At 32.8% G+C, this 25,067-nt stretch overlaps 1 protein-coding gene across 1 annotated transcript; it reads right to left on the minus strand.

The window, feature by feature from the left end:
• Positions 1–1,026: 1,026 nt before the first annotated feature.
• LOC132032431 (uncharacterized) lies at positions 1,027–1,924 on the minus strand. The gene has a single exon (XM_059422056.1). It carries the CDS (start codon positions 1,724–1,726, stop codon positions 1,361–1,363), a length of 366 nt encoding a protein of 121 aa, XP_059278039.1. The 5' UTR covers positions 1,727–1,924; the 3' UTR covers positions 1,027–1,360.
• Positions 1,925–25,067: the final 23,143 nt, after the last annotated feature.

The following is a 25,067-nucleotide window of genomic DNA, read 5'->3' on the forward strand; positions in this document are numbered from 1 at the left end:
AAAAATATCCAATGTACCTTTTATTCAAGATTTTGTCAGTAATTTCAAAACATATGGTTACGATCTATCATACAGTACACATGTATTTCTGTTCTAGAAAATAATCCTAGATTTGATGCATTTGGATTTATTTAAAAAACTGTTTTTCCCCCTCCCGTACCCACCTTTTCGCTTTCGTAGTAACTAGAATGCACAGCCTAGGTGGAGAGTGCTTATCGCTTGACCAACCTCCGCTTGTCTTTAAAAAACTATGAGCTTATAAGCCTTAAAAAAAAAAAAAAAAAATTGGAATAGTCCAAATTATTATTTTTGGTTTATAAGCTGCTTTAGATAAGCTAAACCAAACGGATCTAATTATTTTTTTGAACTTATTTTAAGCACAAAATGACTTATAAGCTATCCAATCAAACACTCAAAAAAGCTAAAAAATCTGTTTTCAGCAACTTATAAGTCAATCCAAACGGGCTCTATATCTAATACTCCCTTTCTCCCATTTTATGAAAAGATTTCTAACCTCAGCAAAGAGTAAGAAAATAATTTAAAACTTATAAACTAAAATCTTCCTACCTTTCAAAGTGGGGTAAGATCTGCGTACACTTTATCCTCTTCAGACCCCACATTGTGGGATTCAACTGGATATGTTATTGTTGTTGTAGTCTAAAATAAATACACATGGTTATAAACCATCGCATTAATGAAACTTAAATTGATTCAGATATTGAAATGTACTCCCTCCATTCGATAATAAGTGGTATTTTAATTTGTTATTTTATTTCAAAATAAATGATATTTTAGGATTTTAAGAAAAAATTGATCTTATTCTTTCAAACTTACCCTTATTTAGAATCAAGAATCATTAAATAATTTAGACATTAATTAGGAATAAATTAGTAAAATCATTTATAATTTTTTAATAGTGAGCAATTTCTTAAAGGCGTGCATATGCTAAAAGCATCACTTATTAAGAAACGGAGAGAATATTAGTAGTTCTTTTGTGACCGACTAAAATAAAGGTGTCACATAAAATAAGAAAGTGAAAATATTGGAATAAAACATCTTTTAGTAAAATAAAATAAATACAGAGATTCTTGCACTTGACTATAGCTAGTTCAGAATTGAATCATATCCGATTTGGCTGAGTGTAGCTTTGAAAATGCTAGATCTTCTCCATACATGCCATGGATATATTGATGGACAATATTTTCTACGTCCGTACAATACTATAGTACCCCTTCACTATTTACCTATACGCTCCGAATAAAACAAAACAACAAAGAAAGAAAAGGAAAAAAAAGGACAACCACAATAATAATAATAATAATAATAATAATAATAATAACAACATAGATCTAACCAAACTTCAGTCACCAGAATCATCATCACCACCAAAGATGCTAACACGATTGTATAGAAGGAACAATGTGAGTGCAAGAAAAAGGGCAACACCAACAGGTGACCCACTTACACGGTGAATAGAGTTAGGTTCACCAGTAGAGAAGATACTGTTAATGAATGAGCCAGTATCTGAGGAAAGGAACTGAATAGTGAGGAGTAGGATAATGGGGAGTAAGAGAAGACCAACTGGTGTAAGAAGCTCTGAAATGAAGTCAGTAATGGCTTCACCATTTTCACCAAGAAGTGTTGGGACTAACATTACTGCTATTACAACTACTGCTAATAGGATGCCATGTGGGGGTCCATGGCGTTGTTGTTCTTGATCTATCATGTTGCTAACTTCTTGAACCAGAGTGACCAGTGTTTTTGGTGTTTGCTTTTGTTGTGTTGAGCTTTTGGTTTGGTGTGTGACGGTGTTTACCCTACTATCTTTAGCTTTTGTTACTTCAGCTTTTTAGGTTGTGTTTCACCCTTCTCTTCTTTTTTGGTAAAGAGGAAATGAGTAGTAGATGGGATGGGACCTTTTGGTCCTGTAATTAATTAACATGCACCTACCTAGAGGTAATAGTACGGTTCGATTCATTATTTTATAAAATTTATATCATATTAGTGTTTAAGTTATTTTTATTTTATTAAAATTAGATCTTTCAGAACCGTCTTATTATTTAGTTTTTCATCGATATTGGTACAGTTCAGTTAATTTGCAGTAAATATTTTAAAAAACGTCATGTAAGAATCACAAGTAGAAATTAGAATTAACACGTTACAATGCATACTTTTGTAGAATTTTGATAAAAACTCTTTAGAGATTTTTCCATTTAAAGGGTGATCAATCAAGGGAACATAAAGCACGATAAGAATAGAAATTCATTCCACCATTTTAGAGTAGTGTAAAACAAAATTAGCAAAAGACAAAAATGTAGATCATACAAGCGAAATTTAAATCATACAAGAGAAACGATATTTAACACCTTATAGCTTACTACTCAAAATAATTAGGAATAACATTACTGCTACTACGGATTAGGCTCCTCTCCATTTCCCTTCTCTCCGTTTTCCCCAAGTTCTACCTTATATTAGGGACACATGGTATGAGTTAGAATTAATGGCTAAGATTTAATTGACTTAAATAAGACCCTAACCATGGTTTACATAGTTAATAACTTATCCATAAATATATTAAAATATTCTCTCTTCCTATTTTAATTTTCCTACATGATAAAATATTTTTGCTCTGTATCAGTTTACTCATTCTTTTCTCCCTCTTTCGGTGTAAATTTTATTGCAACACTCGAAAATCATGGCTGCAGATATCTTTCAGATTTTGAAAGAGGGTTTTTCAACCCTGCTAGGTGAATAAAGAAAAATGAAAGGAATTTGTATACCCTTTTTCAGAAATATACTATTACCAATTGAATAATGGGGTTTATATTATGTGAATTAGTAAGCATCACAATTGAGAAAAATGAAAAATATCACCAATTGAAAAATGGGGTCTATTTCTGCGTAGGAAACCAAAAATAACTGGGAGAAATAATCGGGGTAAAAGAGCAAAAATATTTTCCTGTGTAGGAAAATTAAAATAGGAAGAGAGAGAAAATATTTTAATATATTGATGGATAAGTTATTAATTATGTAAACCATGATTAGGACCTTATTTTAGTCAATTAAATCTTCGTCATTAATTCTAACTCATGTCATGTGTCCCTAATCTAAAGTAGACCTTGAAAAAAATAAAGAGAAGGAAAATGGAGAGGAGGTCAATCCCTGCTACTACAACCACGGCTAGCAGGATGACGTGTGGGGGGTCCACGATGTCGTTGTTCTTCTGTCATGGTGTTAACTTCTTGAATGATAGGAAGCGTACGGTATGAGTGAATTTGAGTTTTTGCTTTTGTTACGTTGAGCTTTTGGTTTTGTGAGGTGTTTACTGCTGAGAAAATGACTAAAATGATCCCTTATCTTTTGTAGTAGGTTTAAAATAGTTTCTTAAGTACACTACAAGAAAGTATAGAATTGCAGCAGTTTTTTTGACAACAAAAATAATATAGTTGGCAAAAATTAATATTTAACAACAGCTTAGTTTTATTGTTGGCATATATGATGAATCTTTTAAAAATAAACTTTTTTTTGTTGTCAAAAATTTAATTTTGTTGCCATATAGTATTGACTGTTGTTGCAAAAAGTACTTTTGGCAACTAAAAAAAAAGTTGTTTCACATCGTTGCAATAACAGTTATTAGGAAAAGTTTATGCAACAACAAAAAAAAAAAAATTGCCAAAAGTACTCTTTGCAACAATAACCGATCTATGACAACAAAAAAAATTGTTGCCAAATGTCTTCTTTCTTGTAATGGTATCTCGTGAACAATTTCGATCCTTTAAGCTTGGTGTAAGTGAGCACTTTTAGTCTTCATCAGATAATTATCAAACTGATAATTAAATACAATCAAAACTGTGAAAACAGAAAAAATTTAACGGAAACTCACATTTAGAAGTCAGTCTTTGGAGTTTATGTAATTTTTGGTCTATTTCAAGAATTTGGTGCAACTTTTTGAGGTGTAATTTTATTTTATTTTTCAAAATAGGTGTATCTTTTTGAAGAAATCCAATCTAGAAGATGACATCCATAACTGCCATTGAGATTGAGAGAGAATGAGCAGAAATGAAAATGATTTCATGTCTCAAAAGTAAGTTGCAAAGAGGTATATATAGGAATATACAGCTATATACAGCTGTCATATACAGCTGTCTAACTAGTTCCACTAACTACTACTTGCCACATCATCAACTAACTCTAACTAACTTGACTAATCTACAACTAACTATACCGGATATAATTAGGTAAGACTAAGTACAAGCTAATATTGTGGAATCTAATCCTACTAATTAATTCCATCATCTGCAATACTCCTCCTCAAACTAGGTGTACTGAAAATGTTCAGGACTCCTAGTTTGGACAGTAATGTGTCATGTTGAATCTTCCCAAGTGCCTTGGTCAATAGATCAGCCTGTTGGTCCTTGGTGTTGATGTAGATGGTTTGAATCAAGCCACTAGTCACCTTTTCTCTAATGAAATGGCAATCAATTTCTATATGCTTAGTTCTTTCATGGAAGACTGGATTGGCAGCAATTTGTATTGCTGCCTTACTATCACAAAATATGGTAACAGGCCCTTCAATTGTGATCCTTAGCTCCTTGAACAAGTTAGTAATCCAAACCACTTCTGCTGTTAGAGCTACTAAGCTCCTGTATTCTGCTTTACGCAAAGCTCTTAGAAACAGTGGCTTGCTTCTTAGACTTCCAAGAAATGAGGGAACCACCTAGTTTCAATAGGTAACCTGTAACTGACCTTCTTGTGTTGGGGCATGCAGCCCAATCTGCATCACAAAACCCTGTGAGTGTCATACTCTTCTCAGAAGACATCAGCAATCCCAGGCTAGGTTCATTTTTAATGTATCTAAGCACTCTCAAAGCTGCATCCCAATGTTGAACTTTAGGCTTCTGTAGGAATTGGCTCAAAGTTTGGACAGTGTAAGCAATGTCAGGCCTGGTTATGGTTAGATACAATAACTTGCCAACCAGTCTTTGGTACTTGTGAATGTCAACAAACAGCTTACCATCATTATGATCAGCTGTGGTCAATTTCACATTACACTCAAGTGGTGTCAAGGCTGTCCTTCCTGCTGCTAAGCCAGCTTCAGAAATGAGTTCTAGTGCATACTTTCTCTGGTTCATCAAGATTCCTTTCTTTGATCTTCTAAATTCAATCCCAAGAAAAAACTTGAGCTACCCCAAGTCCTTGATTTTGAAGTTGTGGTGCAACACACTTTTGGTTTCCTATATCAGTGTTTGATCATTCCCAGTGATGATCAAGTCATCTACATATACTAAGATCATCACCACACTACTTCCCTTTCTTTTTGTGAAAAGAGAATAGTCAAGGTGGCTTTGCTCATAACCAGAATTCACTAGAGCTTCAGTCAATTTGAAGTTCCATTGCCTGGAAGCTTGCTTTAGTCCATAAAGGGACTTGACAAGTTTGCAAACCACAAGCTGTTTCTCCTGAACATGTAGTCCTTGAGGCAATTCCATAAACACTTCCTCAGATAGATCACCTTGCAGGAATGCATTGTAGACATCCATCTGATATATGTCCCAATTTTCAGCTGCTGCAAGTGCAATGATGATTCTGACTGTCATCATCTTCACAACTGGTGAAAGTCTCTTGGTAGTCTATCCCTGCAGTCTGATTATAGCCTTTGGCAACCAGCCTTGCTTTGTACCTCTCAACCTCACCATTAGCTTTGTATTTGATCTTAAACACCCATTTGCATCCAATGGGAGACTTGCCATGAGGCAAAGGCATGAGCTGCCATGTACCATTGTCCTGCAAAGCTTGCAGTTCCTCCTGCATGGCCAAGATCCATTTATTGTCTTTGACAGCTTCCTCATAGGTCTTAAGTTCCAAGGCAACTGAAGTTTTACTCAAGTAAGCTTGATAAGATGGTGAAAGTTGAGCATAAGATATATAATTGGCCACAGAGTGGGACTGCTGCCTCTCAGAACTCCTGCTAGTGGTAATATAGTCCTTATGCCAAATTGGGGGATGAACAGCTCTTGTGGACTTTCTGATGATCTGAGGAGGAACCATATGGTCAATGTCAGTAGTAACATCAGGATTCTCAATGGAATCAACAGTAATTTGATCAGGAAGTGCATCAGCTGCAATAGTGTCATCATGGCTTGGTCCTATCCCCTCAGTAGGCATAGTGTCATGTGTAATCTGATCAACATCTGCAGTATGATCATCAGGCTGATCATACTCTTGTTCAGTCAATTGTGGTTGTGCAGTAGATACAGGTAACTGTTTATCCTGCAGGTTAGTGAAAGGAAACACATGTTCCTTGAAAATAACATCTCTACTTACTAATAACTTCTTGTCTTGCAAGTCATAAATTAGGTAACCCTTTTGTGTCATAGAGTAACCCATGAGAACACAAGCAGTTGCTCTTGGGGAGAATTTGTCAGGTTTAATAACTTTGGTTGCATAGCATAGGCAACCTATTGTTCTCAGGTGATCAAGTTTGGGTTTATGTTTGTGAAAGACTTCAAATGGAGACTTCCCTTTCAGCACAGTTGTAGGCAATTTATTTATCAAGTACACTGCTGATAAAACACATTCACCCCAAAACCTTATAGGAATTCCACCTTGAAACCTGATAGCTCTAGCAACTTCCAAGATATGCCTGTGTTTCCTTTCCACCACTCCATTCTGCTGAGGAGTGTGTGGACAGCTACTTTGGTGTATTATACCCAAGGATTCAAACAACATTTTACATTCTTGGTTAAAAAACTCACCACCATTATCTGATCTCAACATCTTAACAGAACAAGAGAATTGAGTTTTCACCATCAAAAGGAAATTTCTTAATATAGTAATAACATCTGTTTTTAACCTGAGCAAATACAGCCATGTCATCCTTGAATGGTCATCAACAAGAGTCAAAAAGTACCTATATCCATTATGAGTGGCAACCTTGTATGGCCCCCAGACATCTAGATGAATCATATCAAATACATGCTTACTTCTAGTAGGACTTATAGGAAAAACTAGTCTAGTCTATTTAGCTAGGGGACAGACTGTACATTCATTACTAGCAACATTATTATGTTTACTACTTGCTAAGGAAAGTCTTCTGAGCACATTTATTGAAGGATGCCCCAGTCTTCTGTGCCAAATGACTTCTTCCACTTTATTAGTCTCTACTGCTAGCAACTTGACCTCTTCATCCATCAGTGATTTAGAAGCATGTTCCACCAACAGATATAAGCCTCCAGACTCCTTACCAATCCCCTTGACTCTCCCAGTTGAGAGATCCTAAAAGACACAGAACTCAGGAATTTTTTTTACAGAACACTTCAATTGTCTAGTGAGTTGTGATACAGACAACAAATCATACTTGAAGTTAGGCACAACCAACACATCTCCCAAAATTTCCCCTGTGTTCCATCTATAACTACCAGTACTGGTTATTGTAGTGCATTGTCCATTAGGTAAGTAAACTTTGTTTCTACTTCCCTCAGGAACTTTTGATACATTTAACAATTTACTTATGTCAAAAGTAATATGTTTGGTAGCTCCTGAGTCCACTATCCATCTCTTATTATTAGTATGTGTTGCAAGGGAAGTTTCATTACCAATTTCATTACCACTTTGTGCTACAAAAGCAGCAGTATTAGTACCTGCCATGTTGGTTGTCATGTCACCTATTGTATCATGAGCTCCATCCTTGCTCAGCAAGTTCAGTATCTGATTGTATTGTTCCTTTGTGAAAGAAGGTCCTGGTGCAAATTGATAGTCAGCATCTTGTCCCTGCACAAATCTTGCAACTGCACCAAATGGATCATTGTCTTCAACTGCATTTGCCATTCTAGTGTTGCCCCCTCCATTTCCTGATCTCCTCTTGTATTTGAGATCAGATGGATAACCAATGACTTTGTAGCATGTTTCCTTAGTGTGTCCTTTCTTTCTACACACTTCACACTGTAAGTTGAAATTTCTCCCTTGCTTATAATATACAGGTTTTCCTGCATGACTTCCTGTATAGTTTCTTGCATAAAGTGCTGTTGAAGGCTCATTCATATATGCATGTGCCTTTCCTGCATACTTTGCACCATATGAGCTGGCTGAGTGATGTTCATTCACATGTCCCTTTCCTTTACTAGCATACAAAGCTGTTGAAGAAGATTCTCCCATATTTCCTCTTGAGTATGAACCAGCTGTCATTTTTTGACTCTCATCAGCCATGATCATTGAGTAAGCCTTATTGACTGATGGCAAAGGGATCATCATTAGTATTTGACTACGTGCTTGATTGTATGACTCATTGAGTCCCATCAGAAATGCATACAGTCTCATATACTCCAAATGTCCTGCATATTCTCTAGAGTTGGGACAACCAATGATGGAGGCGCAATCAATGCATCAAACTCAGCCCAAAGTAATCTCAACCTAGTGAAATAAGCTGAAACAGATGAAGTTCCTTGCGCAATTGTGCATATCTCTCTATGCAACTGGTAACCTCTAGATCCATCAACTTTGTCAAACCTCTCCTTTAGATCCGCCCACACAGTTGTTGCATCTGATGCATACATGATCCCACTCATGAGTTCCTTGGAAACTGAATGGACAATCCATGATAGGACAAAAGCATTACATTTCTCCCATTGTTCCTCCAAATCACTACTGTAATCACTCTTTTTGCAGGTTCCTTTAACAAATCCAATTTTGCTCTTAGCTCTTAGAGTGAGCAGCATCGATCTGCTCCATATTGTATAATTTTCAACTCCTGTGAGCAGAATCGTGGTCAAAGGTATCCCTGGAGTGTCAGAGTTATGGAGGTGAAGAGGATGATTACGTTGCTTCTCTACATCATCCATTGTATCTATGCTCACTATTATTCTTCACAGTTTCTGAACACACGAATCTGCAAACAGTAATTGATCGAATCTGTTTGAATCAATGATTAATTCAAAGCTCTGATACCATAAAGAAATCCAATCTAGAAGATGAAATCCATAACTGCCATTGAGATTGAGAGAGAATGAGCAGAAATGAAAATGATTTCATGTCTCAAAAGTTAGTTACAAAGAGGTATATATACAGGAATATACAGCTGTATACAGCTATCATATACAGCTGTCTAACTAGTTCCACTAACTACTACTTGCCATATCATCAACTAACTCTAACTAACTTGACTAATCTACAACTAACTATACCGGATATAATTAGGTAAGACTAAGCACAAGCTAATATTTTGGAATCTAATCCTACTAACTAATTCCATCATCTGCAATACTTTTATGTTGTGGATCCTGTGATTTCGGGTTATATTTAGTTTTCATAATTCAGGTTAAATTTAGCAATCAAAGGTTGGTAAATATCTGATGGATATCAAAAGTGCTCACTTTTGATAAACTTAAAATACTAAAACTGCTCGAGTGATACTCTAGGGGCTATTTTCAACCTACTCATTTTTAGCATTTTCTCGTTTACTGTCTTTAGCTTTTGTTATTTGTGCTTTTTTATTTGGTGTTTATTACTACCCTTCTCTTCTTTATTTGGTAAAGAGGAAATGAGTGGATGGGACCTTTTGGTTCGGTAATTAACATGCACCTACTACGCGCTTATTAATTTACTTTTTTCTAGATCTTGTTTTTGTAGCTCGATAATGTTGACATCGAGATTGACCCAAACAGTAGTTACTCGCAAATGGTTTGGATAGCGAGCCCGAACAGGTTTCTAGATTAATGAGTCACAATTGGCGATTACTTGACCTCCATATGTTATACCATAGATGTTTACTAATATACATGAGGGAGGATGTCACCTTTTATAGTCTTCACATGAGTATAATAGGAATTTTATTTCTTTGATGATGTGTTGCTACTACACGTGTTGTTGTTATTTGCCTTTTTCCTCATATATTTCCATTTCATCCTCATTCTTTTTCTAAAGATCAAATTCCATCTGGGCCCACTTATTAGATTACGTACATTTTGCATTATTTGTTTTTTGTTATACATTTTGATTTGCTTCTTTAGTGAACTCACATGTGATTGAATACATAAACGGATTCAGAATTTGAAAGCTTTGGGTACCACGTTGTTTTAAACAATAACATATGGAGCATTTTGGGAAAGTGGTGTCAACATTCACAGAGCTAGGAAAACTATAATTGATGCTAATCAACAAATTTTTAAACAATAAAAAGTCTTGTCTCGTTGGTGTACCGTAGCTTGTAGTTAGAAGAAAGTGATTACTAAGATAAAAAGGATGAGAAAGGTCTTCGTTAAATTTTGACTAGTAGAAGAACGTCATCAAATAAATTAATTTGCTTTTTTCATTCTTCTTTTTGGTGAATGTGAATCGGTCAACTATTTTGTACAAATCTTTATAAGAAAAGGTCTAGGGTTCTATTCTACCTAACCACAACTTTTTTAACAATAATTTTGCCAAAAAGGGATGTCCGCATGCTAAAATAGTTTTATAAAATGATCACAACTGGATTCGAACTCGCATCTCATGGAGTAAAACCTGAACCTTTAACCATTGGCACCTTGCATTCTATTGTTACTGTAGGTACCCGTTAATATTTATACATTTCTTATACATATATACATATATATACAGAGTTTCAATCAAGACGTATGGGTGCCATGGTGCCACGGCACCCCACCACCCTTTCACATTGATTCGCCCCTGTGCAATGGTTCAATAGCAAAATTCTTATATATTGAACCCATGTTAAATTTGGATTATGAATCCGCATATGTTTCCACATGTGCATGAAACATGAAAATGTGAAAGAACCAACCTTGGTGAATATAACATCGTGGTGCTCGTCATTTAACTACAAAGGAATTGTGAATTGGCATCTGAATTTAGCTACAATTTTTCCCCTTCTGAGCGAGGTTGGGATGTTAACAAGAAGAATAGAAATTGAAGAAGAGAGTACCGGACCCAGGGAATTAATTTGAAAGTTGCACCTACTTCTTTTGATCTCAATGGTGTTGAAATGTTATAAGCATTAGTAGCGTATTTGTCATCTAGTCCTCATCGATAGATGAAACGTCACATCTCCCATATGCATGCAAAGGACAAAAGATGAGAATGGTTTTGGATGCATGTGTTGAGGCGGAATCACAATTTGAAATTTATGAATTTTAATTTTTAGAATAGCAACATCATGCATTAGTAATTGGATTCTAAATTCATTTTTGTACAAATTTAGTGTATTTCTTAATATAAATACAAAATTTGAATTAAAGTTTTTAAATTCGACTTAATCCGTACTTTGGCTTCAAGCTCCTCCCTACATGTTACCTATAACATATTAGTGATCTGAAGAGGCGGAGCCAGGATTCGAAGCTTGTGGGTTCGGGGTTCTAATTCTTTAAAGTTACTGGGTTCTTAATTAATAATTTGTACATATTTGACAAATTTTTTAATACAAATATATGGTTCGGACTAAAGCTATTGGGTTCGCCGAACCCACCCCCGAAGGGCTGGCTCCGCCCCTAGTGATCTCTATACAAATAATATTGAATAAGCTCCTTACCAATTTCTTCTCAATTTTGTCCATAAATATATGTTTTATTTGGCAATTCCTTATCACCATTAACTGAAGCTATTTATTTGTTCGCGTAAAAAATTATGATAAAAGAACTCAATTTCTGAAGCTAGTTCATGAGGTGAGAATTACTCATGATCATAAAAATTGATTAAATCACCCATTCACTATGGATGTGGAAATTCTGACAGCCCTCCCCTTCCTACGCATACCTATACCTGTTATCTAGAACGTGGATAACTTAATATGAGTCCAACATCATATAAACTTGTTAAAATATCCCACATCGGTGGGATGGGTGGGTTGAGTTAGACCCAGGATCCATTCTTGATATGGTATTAGAGCAGGACCCGTCCCAGTTATTGTTTCCCGATAGTGGGCAACTTGGGCAATTCTCCCCATCTGAAAGCTAGCTTTTGGGATTGAGTTAGGTCCACGATCCGATCCATTCTTGACAAAACTAAGAATTAGAATTGAATTTTAACCCTAACTCAACCCAAAAAACTTGTTGATCATAAAGTGATGATTGCCCAATACTTTATAAAGAGACCAAATCATTCATCCACAACCAATGTGGGTATTATAATAAAAGCATGACAACTACGTCTAACATTGCTATGCGCTTTATGAATTTTCTCGTCAATTAACCTGATTTTTATTCATATGCCACATTACTAAGGTTCAAAATATTACTTGGTCCTCAAGTTTGTCCATGCACACATTCTAGTTCTAGTAGTTAACTTGTCACCGTTCAGCAGGGGCGGCTCTAGGCCAAGGCAAGTAAACCTCTTGCTTTAGGCCCTCAAATATTAAAGGCTCCAAAAATACGAAGTAAGTATATTATTATAATCTATCATTTATGTAATTATTAATTAAAAATTTAAATTTAATAGTTTTTTTAACTAGATGGAGGTTGTACAGTTGAGTGTTAAATAACGACAAATCTTCCCTTATTGAATTAAATAATATATTTGCCTTATTACCAATTCTAATTTTTCCTCCTCTGCGTATAGTCTTTTTTATGTTTATAACAATTTCACTTTCTAATTCTAACTAAATTTTCTGAATTAACTAATTTTATTAAAGATGGTTAAGAGTCTTTTAACATATTTTAACTTTAGGCTACTCCTCTCCCGCCTGCTTGTTCTCTCCCCTCTCGTTCTTCCCCCTTCTGTATTTCTTCACCTTTTAGCCACAACCAAGTGCATCATTAAGTCTTTTTTTTCTTTTTTTTTCTTTTTTGACCTTTTAGCCACAAATTAAACAATAGGAAAACTAATTTTTATTCAGGAAATAAAATCCAAATCAACAACAAAACAATCTTAATTTCTTACATTTTGAGATCCAAAAATCGAATATGAAATGAGTTTCAAATTTCTTTACTTTGAATCTTTCCATCAGCAGCTTCAAAGTAATGTCATGAAACAATTTTGAGTTATAATTTCAAATACCAAATCATATTACGAGCTCAGCAAAATAACTCAAAATTATGAAATCGCTTCCTCTTTTTTTTTTTTTTGGGTATGGAAATGGTGCTTATATTATAACCCTCCCAGTGGTGATTAATGTGGTTTGTGGTGGTGATCTAGTGGTGGAATGCATGTATGTCATGCATATATCACATGTATATTCTTGTATATCGTGTGTATGTCATATGTATGTCAAGTTTATTAATATTACATACATGGCCTACAAGTGACAACATACGACATGTAAGTGACATATATTAACATACAAGTGATATATAAGTGACATACAAATGATATATAAGTGGTGTGTGTGTAACATACATTAACATACAAGTGATATACATTATAAGTGGTGTGTGTGTGTGTGTGACATACATTAACATACAAGTGATATACATTGTGTATGTCACGTGTCTATTGTATATGTCCTATGTATATATTTCCATAAATATAACATACACTTAATATACAAGCGACATAAATGAGACTGTTCATATTCAACTTCCAAGTTTAATATGAAAATAGATCCAAACCTCACCAAATGCAGCCAAATCGTCCCAAACTTGAAATATAAGCTCCTCAAGATATTCTCAAGCTTTTGGAACAACACCAAATCAAAAATGATTTTGACATCTTAAACCTGAATTTCAGCTTCGAGGCTTCAAAACATCATCAGCGGCAGATTTTAGACCTTTGAAGGAAGTTAATGGCAGATTTAGTCTGTGGAATAAATAGGGAAATCAAGGCGAGTATGCCCGTATATATTTTGGCAATGAATCACAGGATATACATTTCTCCCGTGATTTATGTCATTTGTTTTACCGTGTTACTAGTCTTTGAGAACTGAATTTTACCGCTAATTTAGGTATCAAGCCCATTTCGTACATCTACAAAATTTTCCCTGGATTGAAAGAGATTCTGAAACAATTTCATATATATAGGATTAAAGTTCTAAAAGTTTGCATATGAAATTGGTAAGTCATATACATGACTACTTCAGCTACATATAGTTGAAGTTTAGGCATTTTTATATGCACTTCAGCAACATATGGTTAAAGTTTGCACAATTTTGCATGTCCCTCAGCCACACATGCTAAAGTTCAATCATATATGCATGATGTTCAATTGAACAAATTTTTGCCTAGAAACAACAATTTGTTCTTTCAATTTCAATAATCCCAAACACGGTTCAACACCTAAATCTACATCAAATGAGCTCAAATTTAAAACATAATTTATAAATATCATAAAGAACATACCACAATCATCAAATTCTCAAAACAACAACAAATCTAACAAACTCATATGCAACAATAGTAATTTGCCTATGTTTTTAAGCTTTTTGAACGACACTCATTTTATTTAAACTCACTTTTCATAGGAGGAGAAAGCGGTATGTTTTGTCCGAAAATTTTCAAAATTGAATATAAATTAAATAACTAGAATAATTAAGTACAAATTAAATAGCAGCAGTGTTCAAATAGGATATGCTGTGAAATTTTAACCATTTGAAAGTGAAGAACTCGGGCATGAAATTGGGCTCAATTCTCAATTTCAGAACTCCAGCTACGTAGCCCATTATGATTATATTAGATTTCGTGGTAGACAACCCTAACAAGATCATAACATTTAGTCTGGTTGCCCAGTTTTTAAATTATTTATTAATGTTTAGCCAGCGTTTAAAATATAACTGAAAAAGTTATTTTTAAGACGGAAATAATATTTGAATAAAAATACTTCTAATTAAACAACAATTTAAGCACCTTGTGTTCAAAGCTTTGATAAATAAAGTTCAAACCCCAGCAAAAATTCCTTGAGTTTTGAATTGTGGCAATTCAAACTCCAACACTTTTTGACATTCGAAATAGATACCATGAGATATACCTATTTTACACATGGTACCTAGTGATCAAATATATATAATTTTTAAAATAGCTATCATGTGCTAATTAAAATTAGTAAATGATTATTTCACTCATGGTACCTCATGATATAAGGAGTAGTGAAAAAGGATCGTTTCACTCATGGCAGCTCTTCGAACTCTAGAGCACTTTTTTGGAGTTTCAACTTCCTAAAAGTGAAACTGCTAGACTATGTCTTGGTGTTTAAACCGTATTTTCAAACTCCTACCAATTTCAGGAGTTTGAATTGATAAAAGTTCAAACTTCAAGTAGAATTTCATGAAGCTTTTTAGTATTTTGACTTGGAATATTTTTATCTAAACTCTATTTTTGTGTTAAAGCAATTAAACATTAAGGGACAGTTTGGAAAGCCACCCAGGTAATTGGCATTGGGTGTAATTACACAATTTGACCAAATAATTACTTGATTAGGTGAGAATTTGGTGTAATTGAGAGGGTGTAATTACACTCTCCAATTCCCAAGGAGGAGTTGAGAATTGGGTGTAATTACACTTTGTAATTACATAGTTAATTTTTTGTTTTATTTTAATTTCTTTTCTTTTTGAATTTATTTTTATTTCTACTTTGTAATTGCTTTTATTTTTAAAATATATTTTTCTTTTTATATTATTTATCTTTCATTTTCTTTCTTCTCATTTCCAACCTTTACTTCACGTGATTCCATGTAATTGCTCGTATATTTTTTTTTATTCATTTAGGATAACTGTGTTTTAATATTTTAATTTTTGAAATTACATCTCTTAATATTAGAAAGAATGAGTCATTAACAAACTGACACATAATAAGTAATGTTATTAAAGTAGAATTTTGTTGTGAATGAGGTTATAGACTTATATTTTCCTTTTTTTGGAATAATATTTACTTCAGTTACGTTGGAACTTACTTATGTAATGTTGAAATTTGACATAAGTGTATTATGTTAAACTTTCTTTTTGGATTTTGAAGTTAGTTATATTTTCTATTTTAATTTATTTGATGTAGTACTATTGACTTGTTATTTTATATTGCATATTGTTTATTTTTCTTACAGTTGATAGATTTTTTTTCCAAATATTTGAATAATGTTATGGCATTATATTTATAGATATTAATGTTTTTATCAAACATCCAATCCATGATGTTCTCACAAAAAAGTATGCATTTAATTTCTTTAATTTTAATTCTTTAATTCATTAAAATTAAAATACTTGTAATTTGAAAAATATCTATCAATTACTTTTTACTATATTAGTTTCAAATATATGATTATTAATTAATATATTTTCAAGAAATAATGTGTTGTTAAATATCTAATTGAATATCATTTATAAATGCACATATGTTTTAAATATTAGTTTGTAATTTTTGATAATTAAATTTTATTTTTAAATTAAACTAACCGTGTAATTACACTTGTGCAACCAAACAGTACGCTTGTAATTTCACTGTAATTATGTTATGACAAACAAACAGGTCGTTGTAATTGCTAGACTGTGTAATTACTACCCTAGTAGTTACATCAATTCCAATTACCAGGTGGCTTTCCAAACAGACCCTAAATAAATTTATAATACCAGTTAGTATTAAGGAAAAATTACGTGTTATAGCTACTTTTAGTGCATAATTAGTGATATTAACTACCTTTTGTTTTAATTACTAATCATAACTAAATACTTTTGGAATTTAACTAATATAGCTACACAGTAACTTTCAGTTACTGGTGCACAAATACACCTAAAATTTAGCACCCCCAATCCCATATCCCCCTTTTAATGGTAACAATATTAATCACTTAATATACATTACCATTTTATCTCCTTTTTCATAAATTTTTTACTTTCTCTATTCTCACTCACTACCCATTTCAGATTTTTCATTTTTCAAATCCCTAAAAAATTCTCTCTCTCCTTCTATCAACCACCACCATGGGTGGCGGCCGCCCCTCTCTCAAATTTTTTTTTGGTTTCCATGATTTCAAGCTTTGTGGACAAATTAAACATAAGAAGGCAATTAACCTTTCCATTTTTTTTTTATGTGAATGATGTTGCAACTAGAATGATCATTCATTATGACTGTGGGCTTATCTCCCATTGTGGGCAAGTTGTAGCTGTAAATGCCAAGACTTTTGGCCTGTGGACCAGTGCCCATAAATTTGGACCGAGTTACATTTGATCTGTGGCTAGGTTTTTTTTGGTGGTCTAAGGTTTTTTAGGGTTTTGAGAAGATGAAAAATATATGTATTTGTGTATGTTCTATGGTATAGCTACCAATTGTTGTGGTTGGTGGTGTATTTATGTAAGTTTTTCTATATTTTTGTGTATTTTGTTCAAATTAATTTCATAAGTTCATCTAGTTTCAAATACATGAGTGACGAAAATACATTGTAAGTTTTCTATATATTTGTGTATTTTGTTCAAATTAATCCATCAAATACATGTGTGATGCAAATTGTTACTCACACAAATACATGAGATTTAATATAAAAATACACGGGGTTTGATTGGTAACTTCAAATACATTGGTTATGCTATCAAATACATGTGTAAATCAAAACGAAATCAATATTGAAAACTTCAAATACATTACCGCTAAAATACATGGGTGATGCAAATTATTACTCACACAAATACATGAAATTTAATATAAAATACATGGGGTTTGATTGGAAATTTCAAATACATTGGTTATGCTATCAAATACATGGGTAAATCAAGAACGAAATCAATAAAAATTTCAAAAATATTGGCTGTTGAGTGTTTTTAAATTTTGATTTTTTATGTTTGAATGTTTAAGATTGGATGGAGGAATAGAAAATGGTTATGGAAAGGTAATCTAAAATCTGATTTTGTGGAAGGGTATGGTAAAAAATACCAATTAATAGCTAATTAATTGATCCCACCGTCAAGGAATATGTTTTATTTTTTCTTTGTGTTACTATGTATTTATAAGCATCAAATACATCCGAAAAAATACCTTAATTTGGGAAAATATAGCTACAAATGGTAATTTTTAAAAGATAGCTATAAATGATAGGAAACTACCAAAAGGTAATCATTTTGTTAATTTTACCTAGTATTAATTAGCACAATTGCTGTGGAAGGGCTTCATGACTTGTATAGCCCAACTCATTTTCCTCTCTGGGAATCCAAGGCCCAAATCCAGGGAGATACCATATGTCAATGAGTCAATGGTGATCGTGTACAATATTAGAGAATCAAAATTTAAAATATTTTACCTATTTTTTTAAAAAAAACTTGTTTTAGGTTCAGTAAAATAAATGGAAGTAAGTTGATTTTAAGAATCGAACCTTAATAAGGAGGAGGGGAATGAAGTGATTGATGAAATTAAGTCTTTATTATAGTAAGATACAAAGATATCAGCTTTATTAGTGATATGCAACTCAATTTCCCAGTGACACCTATGTCCTAATTGTTAAAAAGCATTATGATATATAATTCTACAACGGATACTTTCTACTGCCTGCTTTAGACCAATGTTGATGATCTCAAAGGCACTAATATGCACCTTGGACCACCCAAGACTATAACTTCAAAGGGTGATGGTTGACACTTAGGGCTCGTTTGGTATGATGGATAAGTAAAAATAGTCCTGGGATAAAAATTTAGTGCCGCCTTATCTCACGTTTGGTTGAAATAAAAACTCGGGATAACTAATCCCGGGATTATACTATTTTTTTATCCCACATTGAGGGTGGAATAACAATCCCGGGATAACTAATCCTGGGATAACTTGTTTTCTAACCAAACGAGCCCTTAGTGGTCATACAAACTAGTCTAAGAATAATGTAGTTTTCCTTATTATTGTGACATTTCTGACTTGTTACCAAAAGATAACCTTGTAAACTGTGGTTATGTCTACCTCAAAGCTGGAAAAAGTGTTTTTTCCTCCATTTTCGACAGAAATGGCCAATTTGAAATGCATCTTTATGCATTTTAAAAAAAAAAAGAAAGTAAATTCTGAACTTTAAAAAATAGTTCATTCAATTTCTTACGATTATCTTTAGGGCCAATTATACCTCTTGTTATCTTATGGGGTCAATTATACCCTTTGTCCTAATAGGCTACATAATGGCATCATCCGTTCTTCAAAATTATTTTTCCCTCAAATAATTTTTACCCACTAAAATAACCCAACCCGACTTGAATTTTTTTTTCCAGCCAAACTAGTACGGAAATTTTTATTTTTTTTTGCTAGAAAAATTATCCGTATTAGTTTTGTTGGAAAAAAAAAATTCGGATTGGGTTGGGTTATTTTAGTGGGTAAAAAATTATTTGAGGGTAAAATAATTTTGAAGACGGGATGACGACGATGCCACAAAACGTGCTGTATTTCTTTAAAGATAAATTACAAGATAAATCTATTATATAAAGATAATCGCCTAAAGATAACGAAGAAAGATGATTTATATTTTTCAAAGTTCAGGGGTAATTTTGGCCCTTTTCCGTTTTAAAAATCATTTATAAACTATAAATAGCTAAAGAGGTAAGTATTTATTTTCAGTAGTCTTCGAAGTAAACTATTGTGTCACTTTAATCCTCTACAATGGAAAATAGAAGCTAGCCAAGGCTTCACTATTGAGAACCTATTCAAAGTCAATACAAGCATTTGCAAATAACAAAACTTTCCAAATAAGAACAATTAAATGATACATCAATGCATCTGTTATGAACTCTTTAAACGTATCTTCTCTTTTTTTTTTTTTTGACATTATTTAAACGTATCTTCCGCCAATAATTGTTAATATTGGCTCCATAATTGAGCTTAGAATCTATACACCTTCTTTCCTAGGGCGTGACATAAAGATCTTGTTTTATTTGCAAAAGAAACATGTAACTTTGAACCAATAAAAGGAAAAAGAGGTACAGAAAATCAAAATTATTGCCTTTACAAAAATGCTAGTATTATAGGACCAATAATATTTATGCCCGTGACTGACAATAACTTCTGTTCTTTCTCTATTCCCATCTGTATTGGGACCTTCCTCTGATTTGATCCATCGATTATTACTTTCTACTCTTTGTTTTATTTTTCCTATTATACATTATTGTTTAAAGACGATTCTATATTTCTATGATTTTGATTGATGTGTGATATGAGGGTATTGGTGAATCTATAAGTAGACACTTTTTGATATATCCACGTATTTGATAAATATTGAAAGTGTTTATAAGTTCATCAAAAGCATAAATTGCCGCAATCAATTTACGATTTTTCAGCTATAAATACTTTTGATTTGATCAAGAATATCTTATTCTTAATATTTTTTGTAATATCTTAAATACCGTTAAGCCCAAACTTTCTCCACATTCTATTTTGTCATTCATCCTTTTCCATGAAAAGATACTGCATATTTTTGTTAAAAAGACTACTTTAAGAGCATCTAAATGATTTAATGGGAAAACTGTTTATCAGTACTCTTTTCTACAAAATATACCAATGGTTTAGTACAGGTTTAAACTTCTATTAGATACATAATTACTTATTTAGAAAATGTTAATTTATATTTAAAAATGTTACTCAAACACTTGTGCTTATTAATTACTTTCAACCAGTTAAATTGGATTATATATATCACGAACATATATATATATATATGTGTGTGTGTGTGTGTATACACACATATACATATACGTATACATATATGTATATATACACATATATACGTATATACGTATACGTGCGTGTGTGTCAGGGACGGACCCACATAGAGCCCGGTGAGTGCTCGAGCACCCATTAACCCTGTCTCAAATTGTATATATTTATATATATAAATCTGAAAAATGTATATATACATTAGGTAAGCATCCATTGAGCAAAATCGTGCTTTGGTTCAAAAGCAAAAGGTTAAAGTCCTTGTTTCCGTGAAGTTTTGGGTTCGATTACAGCTGAAAACATTTTTTTCTGAAACTCTTCTTATTTCAATCATTTTATTCTCGTTGCTTTGTTGCTTAATATACAGATTCTTCTTGTTCATTTTTACCAGCTGACTTCTTTTTTGGTTTTTCCCACTGCTTACTTTGTGTTTTCAGTTATTTACTTTTGTTCCTTTATAATTAGTCAACTTCATCGTGGCGAAAAAAAAAAAAAAAAAAAGGAAGAAGATGTATCACTTGCATTGCGTCGATATACGTTTTGAACCTTAGCCTCCTTTTCAGTGACGGATCCAGGATTTTGACTCACGGGATTCGAAAAAGATAATAAAAGCTAAATATAACAAATAATGTTGGTACTGGGAATCGAACTTAGGATGTTAGATTCAATTTTGAACAGCCTGAATCACTTGAGCAAATCTTTTGCATTTGTTCAGGGTATTCAAAAGTTAATATATGTACATAAACACAAAAAATCTACCCTATACATACACTGTAATTTTTTGCCGAGGATGTTCAGGTTAACACCCTGGGTAGCCTCTAAATCCGCCCCTGCTCCTCTTCGGTTCCCTAACTTGAACACAATAAATTTTTTGTGGCCAATTTGCCATTTTTAGATGACCGTCATTTGTGTTAAAGGCGAGCACCCAGGACCTTAGAATCCTGGGTCCGCCACTGGTGTGTGTGTATGTATGTGTGTGTGTGTGATTTGTGTAGACATATATATATTTATATATGTATGTATATATATATATTATCTCAATGATCTATTGCAATTGGCGTTACAAGAGATTGACCTGAAGTGTCAACCAGACTGTCATTTTCTTAGAATTGTACTTGAACTATTATCTCGAACAAAAATCACTCGGTTAATATCTCAATCGTTTTCTACTCCAAAACTCTAGGCTGATTGATGTCTCAAGACACACTTCAAAGGTTAGAAGAGGTATTGAGCCAAATTATACAATAAATGAATCAACAAGAGAATTATTCATTGATAATTTGATGATAATTATAACTATAACTAGAAAGAAGGGTGAGTTAGTAGAAAATAAAGCTCTCTTTTTTCATTTTTTTTTCTTTTTTTTTCTTTTTTGGGGGGAGGGGGATGTGTTATTATTGATAGAAGGGGATGAAAAGGAACTAACCAATGCAATAGGAGTTGCCGTGTAACGAAGGCAAGTCTTTTTCATGACAGCCTTAGCTTGTCTATCATCATTGGAATTTTCCTATCAAACAGATTCACATAATGGTACTTCACCATTCACAGATATACAACCAACATTTTGATTTTATGCCCCACTATTTCTTTTTTAAGGATTTGTGTGTAATTTTGAGGAATTCTTTTTTTAAGTTTTTCAACTAGTGGGATTAGGGGTGTCAAATGGGCGGGTTGTGAACTGACTTGGGGCGGGTTAAAATGGGATATATTAATAAAATGACCCGCCTAAAAGTTGGTTGGATTGATGAGCTAAGAAACGAGTCATAACCCAACCTGTCAATTTTTATTAAGTTTTAATTTCTTTGTTTGTTTTTTATAATTAGTTTAAGTGTCTAATACAATATATATTTTTTCTCTTTATTATGGCTACATGACACATCTCAAGTAAAAAAAAGTTGTTTTAAAATATTTAATAAAGTTTCTCATAGGTCAATTTGTGTTATATATCAGGCCACATTTTAGATGAACTGAATTAGACGGGTCAAAATGAATTGAGCTAATAAATGGGCGGTTCAAGGACCGGTCCAAACTTAAATGGATTGCGTGCATCTTGTTTTCATGGTTTAATTTATAGTGGATAAAGGTATTGACTGTAATATTAAAAATAGTTTTGTTATTGCATTGTTATAATTGGTAGAGTTTTGAAACTTTTATTTTATACTTAAGTTATGCTCAATGGCCATACGTGAAATTCATTCTAGTTATTAGATAGGTATTTGATGATGAAATTTTCAAATCATTGAATAATTAAACACCACTTAAAATTTTGTACTTTATAAGTATGATTCTTTGTCTTTAACGCGTTTAGAGAAATTAGTCTGCTGCAGTGAAAGAGTTGAAAACCTTGATTTTTTTTTTCTTTTAAAGCAGTATACAAATTCGAAATACTGAAAGATATGCAAGTTAAAGGTTTATTAAGTACATTTTCTTTATTAAAGTAAAAGAAATGAATATATAATATTGTAGTATTTTCTTGGGGAGTTTTCATTTTTAGATAAAAATTACGTAATAATGTTATCTTGTTACTTCAAGAGTTTTTTTTTTTTTTTTGCTGAATGTTTCTTCAAGTGTTACGAAAGTTTTTTTTTAATTATTTTTTTTATTTTTATTTTAGAGTTAAGAAAGTGAGAAAGCAGGACAAAGTACAAATGAATAGGTGAGAAGGTTCCAACAAGGTCACGTGAAATATTTTAGGGATAATATGATTACTGAGGAGTCAAGATTCTGAAATCCAGAGTGATTTTCATGTGGCTCATCTTTCATTAATATTTTTATGTGACCACATATGACAACTTCTTAAATCCTATTAATATTACACTCTTCTGGTCTTCTCTTTTTTGGTACTTTTGTAAATTCTCTACTTGCAATAAAGTGATCAGGCTATGATGCATCTTAGATTATTTCTTTTCATTTTACAGTTGGATCTGTCCCTTCTGCTATTATTCAGTGTAAAATAACTGTATTTATAAGTAGCCATATTTGTCTAAATTGCATGAGTAAATAGGCTTCTAAATGCAATATTTCATTCGTTATTTTTCAGAGACTTACTTGATACATGCGTCTGAATTTTATATCTTTTTATGTGAAGATGAATAAATATCTTCATATATCAAACGCTAGCCAATAAGTAGTACGAACATTTACCTCTTGATTTCTCGTTCTATTTCTATCAACTTGAAGTTAGATAAACGCTAATAAACATTACTCCCAAGTAAGAAGAGATTTTCTTCAATGTTCAGAAGATATTGTCTTCAACGTTCATTAATTTTGGGAACAACAAGTGGTGCATAACTTTTTGGCAGTTGTCGAAGGGAAAATGGTAATCGGACGACAGGCAACTTTTTGAAAAATCTCAAAGTTATTATTTTCTTGGTTATGAAGTTTTAGTTTCCCAGTCAAAATTTAATATTTTTTCTCTTTATCTCATTTTCATACTTTTGCTTTTAGAAACGTCTTCTAAAGCATATGTTGAATGTCATGATTTCCGCATGAAAAGAATCCACAATTTACAAAGGTTGAAAAAGAAATATCACTATGTCACAAAAGCACTTCCTTCTTCCAATATCTTGTCTTCTTTGGGATTTGACCAAAGAAAGATTACTTCGTTGGCTGGATATAAGAATGTCGAAAAAACCATTTTTTAGAGAGAATTATGAAGAGCCTATTTCAATAAAATTTCTCATATAACCTTACATACATCGTGCACATTATTAATTGAAGCTAAAGGATTAATTGAAGCTAAAGGTGTAAAATATAATTTATCACGGATTTTTTTCCTGTTTTAATGAAAAGCATTCTAAAAAAAAGCTTCTTCTTTGCTTTTCTCTTTTTTGCTGTGTGAGAAAATGGACACGTAAGCTCTAGCAGTGCAAGTATCTACAAGCCGACAAAGTTCACAGAATGCCACGCCACAGAACCAGTAAAGAAAATAATGCCCACTAAAACAAAAGGGGTAATATTTGATGTAATTAAATGACTATATAGAAAAAAGAGGAAGATTTAAAATAATTAAATGACCATATCAACAACTTTTTCCACCAATAATTTTCCCACATACTAAAGTTGAAGAACTCCACCTTTTTCTACAGTTGCACCATAATAAAAAGCCAACAATAAAACAAAAGGATTATCACTTAAAATTGAAAGAGATAATAACAGAATATGGCACACCTCCTAAATGTAGAATTAAACAATAATCACGCTTAACAATTCCCAATTATTTTATCAAAAGGGAATCTTGCAATCTGTTCAAGATAATGACACGCTTCATAGAAAATATAGATAACAATCATTCAATTAATTACCACTGAATAGTGTGTCGGGAAGGATGAGATCCCTCCCGCCTCCACCAGAGATTGAGTTTGAGCTCTGGATAGGAAAAATTCTGAGTAGGGAGCGCAAGAGTAAAAAAAACCTCTAGCAAAGAGCACTTTTTTCATTAATAAGCCTTATGACACGAATCTGAATTAATCAGATCGAATACTAGATGGTTGGAAAAGTTTATTCAATTAATTAAGAATGCTTCCACCCCAAGTTAGTTGGCATTAGCTA

This window comes from Lycium ferocissimum, chromosome 10 (genome assembly GCF_029784015.1).
Source record: "Lycium ferocissimum isolate CSIRO_LF1 chromosome 10, AGI_CSIRO_Lferr_CH_V1, whole genome shotgun sequence".
Taxonomy (NCBI): Eukaryota; Viridiplantae; Streptophyta; class Magnoliopsida; order Solanales; family Solanaceae; genus Lycium; species Lycium ferocissimum.